The sequence below is a fragment of the Babylonia areolata genome, chromosome 18 (genome assembly GCF_041734735.1).
Source record: "Babylonia areolata isolate BAREFJ2019XMU chromosome 18, ASM4173473v1, whole genome shotgun sequence".
NCBI classification, from domain to species: domain Eukaryota; kingdom Metazoa; phylum Mollusca; class Gastropoda; order Neogastropoda; family Buccinidae; genus Babylonia; species Babylonia areolata.
The window spans coordinates 40,046,732-40,059,270 of NC_134893.1; the positions used below are offsets into that span (position 1 = coordinate 40,046,732).

A 12,539-nucleotide genomic window follows, 5' to 3' on the forward strand; every position below is an offset into this window, starting at 1 on the left:
GTTTGATTTCTGAATTGCCATGAGCCTGGGAACAGCACTGTAGACAAGCACTTTTTTTTTTTTTTAATAACAGTGTCAGTGACCGGCCATTTTGAAATTAGTTTGTGTGGCTAGTGAGTCACCCTTGCAGCATCCGGAGTAGACAACATGGATTTTATTCCAAGGTTATGGCTTGCAGGAGATCTCTTTTTTCTTCAGCAGCTGTTTTTCCATGGTTATCAACAGTCCACGATCAGACAGAAACCCAATGACCCTGTCACTGATAATGTTCAACTTCATATATTTTTTCATCATGTTAACACCAGACCTAGATCTATATGGAGTTTTGCTTTCCTTCATCTGTCATTTCTGGAGAAACAGATTACAAATCTGAACATTTAACCCTGAGGTGATGTCATTTGGAGTCATACTTTTACTTTTAGTTGTTTATTTGCCTACTTACTTGTGTACAATATAGAATATGACTGAGTGTGAGATAATAATAATGTAATGTCTCATGGCACATACTGGTGATTGTAGAAAAAAAAAATCAACATGTGTACACGTGTGTGTGTGTGTTTGTGCAGGCTGGCATCAACATCTACACAGTGGGGGTGGGACTGGCAGACAAGGGGGAGATGGAGTTTGTGGCGACCTCCCCTCGCTATGTCTATGCTGTGTCTGACTACAGGGAACTGGAGAATAATGTCTATTCCCTCCGAAATGACATCCGAGCTCGTGAGTTAGCTCCCTCTCTCTTTGTCTTTCTCTCTCTTCTTCTGTCTCTCTCTGTCTCTGATATGCATTTTTTGGTCATAGGGATGCCCTTGTAATATCTCAGTTGTTTTTATACATTATTTTGATTTAATTATTCCTAGTACTTTTTGTGAGAGTAGGCAATACTTCAGATGAAAAGACTTAATAGCAAGGATAATGATTTACCCCGTAGGATTAACAGCAAATAATTTTCTCTCTGTCTCTGTCTCTCTGTCTGTCAATCTCTCTCTGTTTGATGAGGATAGTGAGGATAACGATAACTATGGTGGTGACTCTTTTCTTCTTCTTTTTTTCAGTACGCTCCCCCACAGGTGTGGTAACCACAAGTGAGTATAACTTATCTTATGGGTTAGTTTTGTATGAAGATGACTTGTACAGATAGTGGTGATGTTAAGAGTTGGCTATTGTTCAAAGTATGAAACAGGTGCATACGTGTGATGTTGTGTTGTCTATGTTGTTCAGTTGACTCCAATGTCGTCCTTTCTAACTGTGGTGTGCTCTGTTGGTGCTAACGAACTGACAAGTTTTCAGATGTAGGCTGCAACGCTGCTGTCCAGTTACCATGTGCAGTCCCAGCAGGCTAGACAGCAGTGGAAAGAGCAGTGAGCTGGAGGCAGTCAGCTGGGTCAGTGTGTGATGGGACACACTTCTAGGTGAGCTGACTCCTGTCCTCTGCCCACCATGAAGGTGCTGTTCTTGGCACGTGATGCACGGACATTCTGCATTATGCGGCTGTCATGTGACCAATAGACAGTAATGGGCAGGCTGATCCATCTGCCCACCCATTGACCTTGCCTGCCTGGTGGAAAGCATTTTTGCACTTTTGCCCTAGATTGATTTGCCAGCACTGTGTGAAGATAGACAACTTTTGTATAAAGCAAAAAGCATCTGCATAATCACTCGTGTATCCTCATACAGGTATGGTTCCTTGAATTGTAGTGTACAGTTGTGACCAGTATGGACACTTGTAGTGTGATGGGACATCAAGAAATGGAATGCATGATGTACATATCAACACAGGTCTGCCTGTTCTGCACCTGCACATGATTACTGTTTTTTTTCCCCCTTAAAAACACTGGTCATGTTAGTGTGGTAAAAACACAAGAACGCATCCCCACTCTGCCAAGGGTGAACCACACTCAGTACCACCCATTGGACAACAATACTTCTACTGGATGCATGTCTCCCCCAAAGAAGTGTTTTGAAGTCAGTTTCTCATTGTTTGCTGTTTACAAGCAGTCAGAATACTTGCATCATTTTTTTTCTTCTCTTCAGTACAGGAAATAATTCACAGTAATAATGCATCTTGCAATTGTATTTCTTAAATTCTATCAGGGAAAAGTGTGGTGGTGAAGCACAAAGGTCTGAGATAAATGGTGTTATATTTTCAGGGTGTGATCCCACAGTGGACATTGCCATAGTTCTTGACTCCTCCTCCAGCGTCACACAGTCCAATTTCCAGCGGATGCAGAACTTTGCCAGGCAAATCATATTTCATTCAGACATGGACTCGGGCCACCAGCGTATGGCCCTGTTGAGTTTCAGTTATGATGTTCAGGTGGGCTTCCATCTGAAAGACTATGGGTCACGGACAGAAGCTTACTGGGCCGTTGACAGGCTGAGGTATCGTGCAGGCAGTACCAATATGGTGGGCTTGATCAAGACCCTTAGAAAGGAAGTCTTCTCCTCTGTAAAGGGAGATCGACCGGAAGCCAGTAATGTTGTTGTCCTGATAACTGATGGGGAGTTCAGAGTGCGCAAGCATGGCATCACCAGACAGGCTGAGCTCCTGCGTACAAAAGGAACCCAGATCTATATCATTAGCATTGGAGTGGCTGACACCACTGCCTTGCTCACCATTGCTTCTCCCCCAGCACATCAGAATGTCTTCAATTTGACCAGTTACTCTCAGCTGAATGAAGATCTACGAGAACAACTGAACTTCTGCAATCAGAACACCATTCGTAAAGGTATCAACGTTCTGACTCCTCCGTCGGCTGGGAATCTGTAGCTATCTTGACTATCTGGAGGAATTTTGGTGTGATTTCATTTCTTCAGTATCTCCCAATTTTCATCCGTACTCTGCAGTCTGGCATGGTATGAGTATGTTGGTTTTCTGGGGATTTCCTTACGCCATGGATTTTGTTTTACTTACCTTTATAATGCATCATGTCTTTACAGGTTGTACTGATGTACAGAGCTTTACAGATGATACAAAACAGTTTTGGTCACGGGTAGATCTCAGAAAATACCCAGTTTGTTGTCACCACAATAAATGGAGAGGCTCGGCTAAGCTGCGCCAGTCTACACAAAATGCATGCTGGTCTCATATGGATATTCATTTGGTCATCAGTTTATTTGGCTTTTTAGTTTTATCTTTTCATGATCACAATAACTTGCTTTGTGATGTATATGTCTGCTCCGCTTCATTTGTAGACTGAGATCAAGTGTGTGAGGCATGATTGTGGATTGGTTTTTATGCCAAAGTGGGTTTTTTTTGTGTGTGTGTTTTTGTTGTTGTTGTTGTTGTTTTTGTTTTTTTGGTTTTTTTGTTGTTGTTGTTGTTTTTACTTTGTATGGATGTTTCTGTTGTTGCTGTGGCATTTTTCATTCAGTTTTATATTTTTTTATGCTTTGAGTGCTGGTGATGATGCATGATTTCCATTTGTGTCAATGTAATATGTACAGCTTTTTTCAAATATCTTTTCAGCATGTTGCTTTTTTGGTTTCATTTTGTTTTTAATTCCCATGTTTAAAATGTGGGTATATGTTACTCTGAATGTGTTGTTTTATAGTAAAAATCTTCATAGTTTCAGAAATTTCACATAATGCTACTCAGAATGTGATATATAACATCATTTGGAATGATGACTATGAAAAATGACATTGAACTGCTTGTAAAGAAGATCTGTCATTTGGATATTAAGAAACTAATGATGACATCTTTTGTATTTATTTATAGTTTTGAGCATGGAAGACTTTCCCAAATTAAGTAACCACAAAAGCTATGGCTATTCATTACTAAAATTGTTGTTCTGGTCTTTGACAATCTCTGACAGAATGTTGTATCTTCATTTCTAACAGAATGATGGTCATGATAGCAACATTGTTAACATAACACCAGCCAAACATGACTGTATGCTTTTGTTTTCAAAGGCATGTAACAATATACCTTGGTCAAATACTGTGTCCAGGAACATTTTGTTTGAAAGGCATGTAACATTATATTTTATTCAAAAACTGTTTTCAGTGACAAACAACGATAAAGTAAGACATAATCGTCGCTCAACATCAACCACACAGAAGCCAGACATTGTTAGTGTCCACTGTCATTGGTAAATAAATGCACAATTGTAAATTGAATATGTAAGAAGGTGCTGTTGCATCTCGGCATACCTTCACCCCTGGTTGAAGCTTCTAGCAGATAAATAATAAAATAGTTTACAGCTTTGTTTTTTGAATATATTGATAGACTGCATAGTCATATGATAGCTGTACATACTGAGAAACCACTTCATAATTCAGATAATGTGTGTTTGTTCCTGAAGAGCCAGCTTGCAATTTCAGGCAATGTTCATATGTCAGTAAGGAGCCAGGTACATATTAAGTTAATGTATGTGGATACCTCTATAGAGCCAGGTTACATTTTAGAATAGGTTGTACTTTGTACAAAGCTGCTTTATCATTTAATTCATATGCATCATATCCTTAAGGAGCCATGCAACATATTTAGATGATGTATATATATCCAAAAGGAATTAGGTTATGAAATCAGGTGAGTATTTCTCTAAAGGGACATGTTTATATGTGTATGATCCTAAGGAATCAGGTTATATATTGACTTAATATGTGAACAGCCCTAACAAACCAGGTTACACATGCAGAGGATGTCTGTATCTTTTAGGAGGCAGGTTATAAACTCAGATAACGTATGTTTATGCCTGAGAGCCAGTGGGTGTGTATATTCCAAAGGACCCACGTTAAGTGTTCAAATCATGTGTGTGAATGTTTCAGAAATAACAGAAGCTCCTTTGACTTTGCCTCCTGTGAGACAAGGTAATAACATTACACTGATTGCAGTCCTGTATCTTTTTCCTTCATTATTTGGTTTAACTTCCAAGATTCAGTGAGGAACAGTCTCTCACTCTGTTAAAATCTTTTGCATCCAAAGAATTCTGTGTTTCTTGAGACACATTTTATTTTAGGCTAATGGCAATTGTAGTGTTGTATGATGTCTTTTGCATGTTTTGATGCATTCTGTATCACATGCACATTTATTACTTTAAACAAAGGTTAAGAGATGTAAATCACTCACTTGAGAAACAAAATGGGTACATGTGTCTTGAAGCATGCTTTGACAGCATCAGTCAGACTTGCAGTATGCATTAAAAACCAACATCAACCTTTTCCTTGAGTTTAAAGCAAAGATATTATATATATATTCTTGATAGTGTTGGAAACCACATATTTCTTTCATTGCGGTACAGGATGTGACCAGGCAGAAGTGGACCTGGTGTTTGTGCTGGATGCCTCCACCAGTGTGACAGAACCCAACTTCCAGCTGATGAAAGACTTCATCAAGGACTTCCTCTTCATCGCTGACATTGACAGCGGCAATGTGCGTGTGGGTGTTGTCACTTACAGCACTGAGGACTACATCGAGTTCCATCTGAACAGGTACAGTACCAAGGCAGATGTGTTTACTGCTATGGATAACATCCCCTACCGTTACGGCAGCACCAACACAGCTGACGCCCTCAACACCATGAGGACGGAAATGTTCAGTATTGTCAATGGTGACCGTGCCAACGTTCCCAACATCGCTATAGTGATTACAGACGGGGTGTCCAATATCAACTCACGAAGAACAATTCCTGAGGCTGAACAGGCCCGACAAGACAGCATCCACATCTACGCCATTGGTATTGGACTGACGGACACCACCGAGTTGGATGGGATTGCCAGCAAGCCAGTGGAAAAGAACCGCTTTGCTGTGCAGGAGTTCAGTGAACTCCGGTCTCTCAGGGATCAGGTCTTCGCTGCTTTCTGCCCAAGTAAGCACCATGCAGTATATCTTATGAAAATCAGGAATCAGCTATAAAATGATTTGTATATGAAATGTGATTTTTGCAGCAGCTGCTGAATCAGTGATGAACTGACTTACTTGCTATGTTCAGCTTGTGGGTCAGTTACAAGTTTATACTGTTGTAATACATTGACATAAACTTTACATATAATGATGTGTGACCATTCTTCAAGAATAAGGATACCATATTTTTGTACTGGTTTTCAAAGGCCTGATCAGCATGTTGGATTATGCAAAGGTCAGGCATCTGCACTTTTCTTTCTTTCTTTTTTTTAAGCAAATGTGGTGCAGCATATGCTTTCTAGATCTATCCACACACCCTTACACCTCCTTCAAACTGAAACTGATTTTAAATTAAACATTTGAATAACATTGAACAACTGGTGTTTCTGATATGATTAAGGTTATCAAAATCAACAAAATTGATGCATATTCCTTTTACAGCTTACCTCCTCTCTCTCTCTCTCTCTTTCTCTTTCTCTTACACATGATTTACATAATGCACTTTTACTGGGTGTTTCAGTGACAACCTTGCCACCAATCACCTTGCCACCAGATGTCAAAGGTTTGTATACATGTGTGTTTTTTTGAGGGCATGTTTGCCTATGTGTGAAAGAAAAGGTTTAGTATGTGTGTACACGCACACTCAAGTGTACACTTGTGCACACATGGGTTTATTTTCATTTCTATGTAGGATTGAAGTCTGTGTGTGCACTCGTATGTGTACATGAGTGTGTATATGTGCCAGAAGCATGAGCTGTGTATGATTTGTTTTCCTTCATCTGGAGACAAAAGGTGAAATGGCAGTGGAATATGAAAAAGTTGGTATTGTGCATAAAAGTTGAATGAAGATTTTTAACTCAGGTCAAAGTCCCGACATATGACATGATACTTAAAAAAAAAACATTATAGGGACCTGCAGCCAAAACTGATGTGTTGTCTTTGCATCCCAGATATTGCATGTCACCTAAAAAATTTGACCATTTAGAGGATTCCTTTCACAAATGAAGTCTGCATTGTTGGTTGGATGGAAGTGAAATCCAACAAATTTTACTGTGTGTTAACATGGATGCCATTCAGAATCTTAGTGGCAAACAAGAGGATTGCAACAAGCTATTTCTTCTGCCTTTAGTACCTTATGTACTTGTCAGATGATAAATGTATGAATGGACTTGGAGTTTTCTTTTCGGGGGACGTGTCTGGGTTTCTTTCCTTGTTCACTGTATTTACCAGTGTGTTAGCTGTTGGGAAGTGGAAGCAGCAATAGTGTGAATTATGTGTCATCGTCTTTTAAAGAGTATCAGTACTTTTTCTTTGCTGTATGTTAACAATTATGATTGGTATTACAATGGAAAACTGACGGATATGTACATGAACACATGACAGAAAAAGGATTGTTGATGATGTTGATTATGTAAAGTATATAAAACAAAAAATTGACAGCTTAAAAGTTAGGTAAAAGTAAACATTTCTGTAGCATATTGTTTTAACATAATGTAGAACTAATGTGCACTATACAAGAAAATGTACAGTTACGCTAATAAAGGAATATGATACAGTATAAATTCATGCAAATATGTGTATGTGTGTGTATCTTTCTATATGCGCCTACTTTCCATGATACAGATATGTAGGAAAGACAATCAACAAGCAGTACTTGTGATCAGAGCAAACAGTCGCAAGAGTTACAGGACTGGTGAATAGTTGAATAGGTAGGTTTTAACAGTTGTGATAAACAGTGAATTCGACTGTCTAAAAAAAAATCTTCACAATTGATACTGGTGTTCAGGTTGTGACAAGGCAGAAGTGGACCTGGTGTTTGTGCTGGATGCCTCCACCAGTGTGACAGAACCCAACTTCCAGCTGATGAAAGACTTCATCAAGGACTTCCTCTTCATCGCTGACATTGACAGCGGCAATGTGCGTGTGGGTGTTGTCACCTACAGCACTGAGGACTACATCGAGTTCCACCTGAACAGGTACAGCACCAAGGCAGATGTCTTTTCTGCAGTGGACAATATTCCCTACCGTTACGGCAGCACCAACACAGCCGACGCCCTCAAAACCATGAGGACGGAAATGTTCAGTATTGTCAATGGTGACCGTGACAGTGTTCCCAACATCGGTATAGTGATTACAGACGGGGTGTCCAATATCAACTCACGAAGAACAATTCCTGAAGCTGAACAGGCCCGACAAGATAGCATCCACATCTACGCCATTGGTATCGGACTGACAGACACCACCGAGTTGGATGGGATTGCCAGCAAGCCAGTGGATGAGAACCGCTTTGCTGTGCAGGAGTTCAGTGAACTCCGGTCTCTCAGGGATCAGGTCTTCGCTGCTTTCTGCCCAAGTAAGTGTGTGTTTTTTCTTCTTACAATATTTTTTAAGATTAATTGTGATCAGGGTATATATGCATTATACATAGTGAAGGACTGTTTCCTGTCTGCAGACAGCATTGGGTTCTGTGCTTACAATAAGATGTATTTTGCACAAGGCATCTTTCACGTAGCTTGTTGATGCATTTTATCTGTTTGTGTAAGATGTGAAAAACTATTGTTAATTACCATTTCATGATGAACTATTTTATTTAATATAACTTCGGAATGTAGCTATTCAAAAACAATTATTTCTGTAGACAAAGCTGTCAGTGGGTTGCAGAGCCTGGTTGTTTCTTCTCTTTTTTCCAGATTGAGAAGGCATGAAAACAAAAGCTAGACTATTTCCCTTGTTTAACAGAATATGTGTAAACTTGCAAGTGAATGAGCTCAGATTCTATTCAGCTATGCTTCAAGAAGGAATGATCTTTTTTCAAAAGAAGAGCACCATGATCTTGAACCTTTATCTCTGATAGTTGTTTATCTACTTGGATGGACTGCTGAATTCTTGTGTGAAAATTTCAGTGAGAATATATGCATACTTTGGACTGGTTACATTGCAATTATTCAAGAAGGCTTTTGACCAAGTGTGGCATGATGTACTGTGGGCAACCATGAAGGAATACAACATGGGCCAAAAGGAGTCAACACCATCAAACAGCTGTATGCAAAAACCAACAGTGCAGTCCTCGTTCAATGAACTGTTGGTGACTGGTTCCACACGTCAGCTGGGGTCCATCAAGGCTTTCTTCTGCTCTCTTTTGCATTTTTTTTTAATGTACTATGACCATTCAATCCTTCTTTCCCATCTTCATTTTACATTTGGCATCAACAGCACTGTTCTCAACTGGTTTAAATCTTATCTCACTGATCAATTCCAGTCTGTCATCGTCAATAATTTCCAGTCTGAACCTGTTAAAATCAAACACGGAGTCCCACAGGGATATGTTTTAGGCCCAGTTCTCTTCACACTGTACACTGCTCCTCTCGCGGAAATTATCAACCACCACCATGTTAGTCATCATTCCTATGCTGATGACCCTCAACTTCAGAAGAGTGATAGCCCTGAAAAATTGTCCTCGCTCTTGCAAGAAACATCTGAATTCTTCCTGGACATTCAAAACTGGATGACTCCAAATAAGTTACAATTGAACGCAGACAAAACTGAAGCAATGATCATAGGAACTAAACAAAAACTCTCTTCCATCACAGCTGACAAAATCAAACTTGGCAGTACATCCATCCCTCTTTCCAGCTCAGTCAGGAACCTCAGGGTTGTCCTTGACAACACACTGTCCATGCAAAAATTTATCAGGCAGACATGTCAATCCTGCTACCGTCAGTTGTGACGCATCATTCGGAAATATCTGTCCACCGACACAACATCTAGACTTGTGGTTTCTCTCATTCTCTCTCGCCTTGACTACTGTAACTCCCAATTATCTGGTTTGCCTACTTTATCCATTCAGTCCCTTCAGTGCATACAAAACTCTGCTGCCTGACTCGTCCTCAGAAAGAAAAGATCTGAGCACATCACTCCTATTTTGCAACATCTCCATTGGCTCCCTGTCTCACACAGAATAAAGTATAAGATCAGCACTGTATGTTATAAATGTATTCACAAATCTGCCCCTTCCTATCTTTGTGGCTGCCTTCACCTCTACACTCCATCTCACTCTCTATGATCAGCTCCAGATCCACTCTGTTTACGCATACCCAGATTCAAACACTCCACTGTTGGACACCGTTCTTTCTCTGTCTCTGGACCTTGTATTTGGAATGAACTTCCTCTTTCACTTCGTCAGGTCTCCGCACTCAGCTCTTTCAAGTCTGGCCTTAAAACCTACCTCTTCACAAGATAGCCTCCCTCCCAACCTCTTCCATGTCTTCAGTTTTCTTCAGTTTTAGAGTGATGCATGCGTGTGAATGACTGGTGTGAAAGCGCTTAGATTTGTCTCTGCACAAGATTCAGCACTACATAAATACCATCATTATCATCATTACTGATGTGCTGGGTGGTTACTCTAGCACTATCACATCAGAGGATGTACCATCACAAACCTCCAATTCGGTGATGATATTGATGGGATGGCAGGCAGTGATGAGTGAGGAGGAACTAGCAAAACTGGTGAACCACCTGGAGGAAACATCTGTCAAGTACGGAGTGGAGATATGCACTGAGAAAATGAAACTCATGACAAATAGCAAAGACCCAGTCAACATCAAGATCAATGTCGGCAGTTAACAGCTGGAAACAGTGAAGCAGTTTAAGTATCTTGGTGCCTTCATCAGTGAAGAAAGGGTCCAAGGTCGAAATACTGGCAAGAGCTGGTCAGACTGCAATGGCATTAGCAAGACTGAAGCCAATATGGAGAGACAAGAACATCACTCTCAGAACAAAGCTGAAACTACTACATGCACTGACTCTATTTTCTTGAATGCATACAATTCCTGTCTCTTACAGCAGAGCTTCAGAATCTAAGCAAAGGAAATGAGAGGCTTCAGGAGACTCCTTGGCATCTCCTACAAAAACCACGTAACAAATGAAGAAGAAAGAAAGACAGCATGTTGGTCTGTATGAAGACCTCCTGACCACTGTGAAAAAAGGTAAATGAGATGGTATGGCCATAAGATCCAATGGTTTCTCTTAGACTGTCCTTCAGAGAATAGTGCAGGGGAAAAGGAGATGAGTCAGACAGTGAAAGGAGTGGGCAGAGCTTTGCCAAAACTCAGGTCACATCCCATGACCACCAGAAATAGAGAATGTTGGTGATGCGTTAGCAGTGCAGCTCCCCGATGACCAAACTAAGTCTTGGGATCAGTGACAGTGACATTGCGGTTGTTCACATCATTGAAACTTGAAAAAAAAAAAAAGGAAACAGTGGTCGAGATCAGTATGACATTACCACATAGTATTGTTATTCATCTTTATGTTGTTGTTTTTTGTCTCTGTTCCTCTGCATGTACATACCTACATAATTCATTCTGGATCTATCTTTTTTCAGTGTCGACGGAACGACCTATTACCCTGCCACCAGTCATTTCAGGTTTGTTCCATGAACATTTAATGATACTGGGTAGATTATTAAGAATTTTGTAATATTTGATCAACAAGCGGTCAACAAAAATTTCATCTATCACATATGTTATAGCCTTTCAAAACAAAGAAACAATGACAAAGAAAAGAAAAGTCTCCATAAAAAATATATAAAAATATGGAAAAGTGTACTGTTTTGTGACCTAAATAAAAATATCAATATGCTAACACCTAATTTGATAGATACTTGAAGGCTTTGATGGCTGCTAATAAGAGTTTTTTTAGGTGACCTAAATAAAAAATATCAATATGCTAACACCTAATTTGATAGATATTTGAAGGCTTTGATGGCGCTAATAAGAGTTTTTTAGGTTTTAGATCCTGCTAGGGCTTGCCTTTTCTGATTATTATTCACATTACTTCGCTGACTACTCTCATTAGTATTGGGTATTTCATGCTTAGCGATTTTCATGTCATGTCATTACTTTCCAGTCTTGTGAGGTCACCAGGAAGACCCCAGCAGAAGTTTTATTGCATTCATGAATGTCAGATCCTGAGAACTCATCTGACAATGATTGTACAGCCAGACAGTTCTAGTATTCTCCACATCCTCAAAAGCTTTCATTATTGTTCTCTCACAACCACCTGAATGATTTTGCCAACATTGAAGATCTTGGTATCTATTCCAGGCATTGTAGTAAGAGTTAATTTCAGTTTGAAGGAGTGTGAAGGGTGATATTTGAATGTTTGAATTATGTAAAGTTGTCACTATATATGACAATGATGATGATACATCTGTACAAGTCTGTGTCGGTTTTTGACTGCTTAACAGTATGTACTCATTTTTTCTTAGCAAAACGTACATACTGTCATCCAAGCTAAGACTCCTAGAGTTTGAAATCAGGCAGGGAAGATATATCTCCAGTACACGAACCATTCTGCAAACAAGCTAGACTTTAAAGTATGAGTGATAGTGATTGTAAAAATCTTTCTGGGCTTTAAGTACACTGATTTCTAGTGTAATAATCATTTCTGGGATGCCGTCTGTGGTTACCATAATAGTTATGTAGATGTTCATGTTGGTTTTTGACTGCTTAACAGTATGTTCTGATACTCACCTTTTCCTAGCAAAATGTGCATGCCATCGTCCAAGCTAAGACTCCTAGAATTTTTAGTATCAGGCACATAAGAGAACCTTTATCTTCAGTAAGCAAACCATTCTGCAAACAAACTAGATTTTAAAGTATGTGTGATTTTAGTTTACAACACTTTCTAGACT

At 39.6% G+C, this 12,539-nt stretch overlaps 2 protein-coding genes across 2 annotated transcripts in view; both read left to right on the forward strand.

The window, feature by feature from the left end:
- The window catches only part of LOC143292771 (uncharacterized), a 147,761-nt gene that overhangs the window by 44,692 nt on the left and 90,530 nt on the right, over positions 1–12,539 (forward strand). The window contains 7 exon segments of the mRNA XM_076603331.1: positions 567–717; positions 1,053–1,082; positions 4,771–4,812; positions 5,244–5,810; positions 6,366–6,407; positions 7,632–8,198; positions 11,229–11,270. Of these exon segments, the coding sequence (XP_076459446.1) occupies positions 567–717; positions 1,053–1,082; positions 4,771–4,812; positions 5,244–5,810; positions 6,366–6,407; positions 7,632–8,198; positions 11,229–11,270 (1,441 nt within the window).
- On the forward strand, positions 1,419–4,762 carry LOC143292772 (matrilin-3-like). Its single transcript, XM_076603332.1, has one exon. It carries the CDS (start codon positions 2,222–2,224, stop codon positions 2,765–2,767), a length of 546 nt encoding a protein of 181 aa, XP_076459447.1. The 5' UTR covers positions 1,419–2,221; the 3' UTR covers positions 2,768–4,762.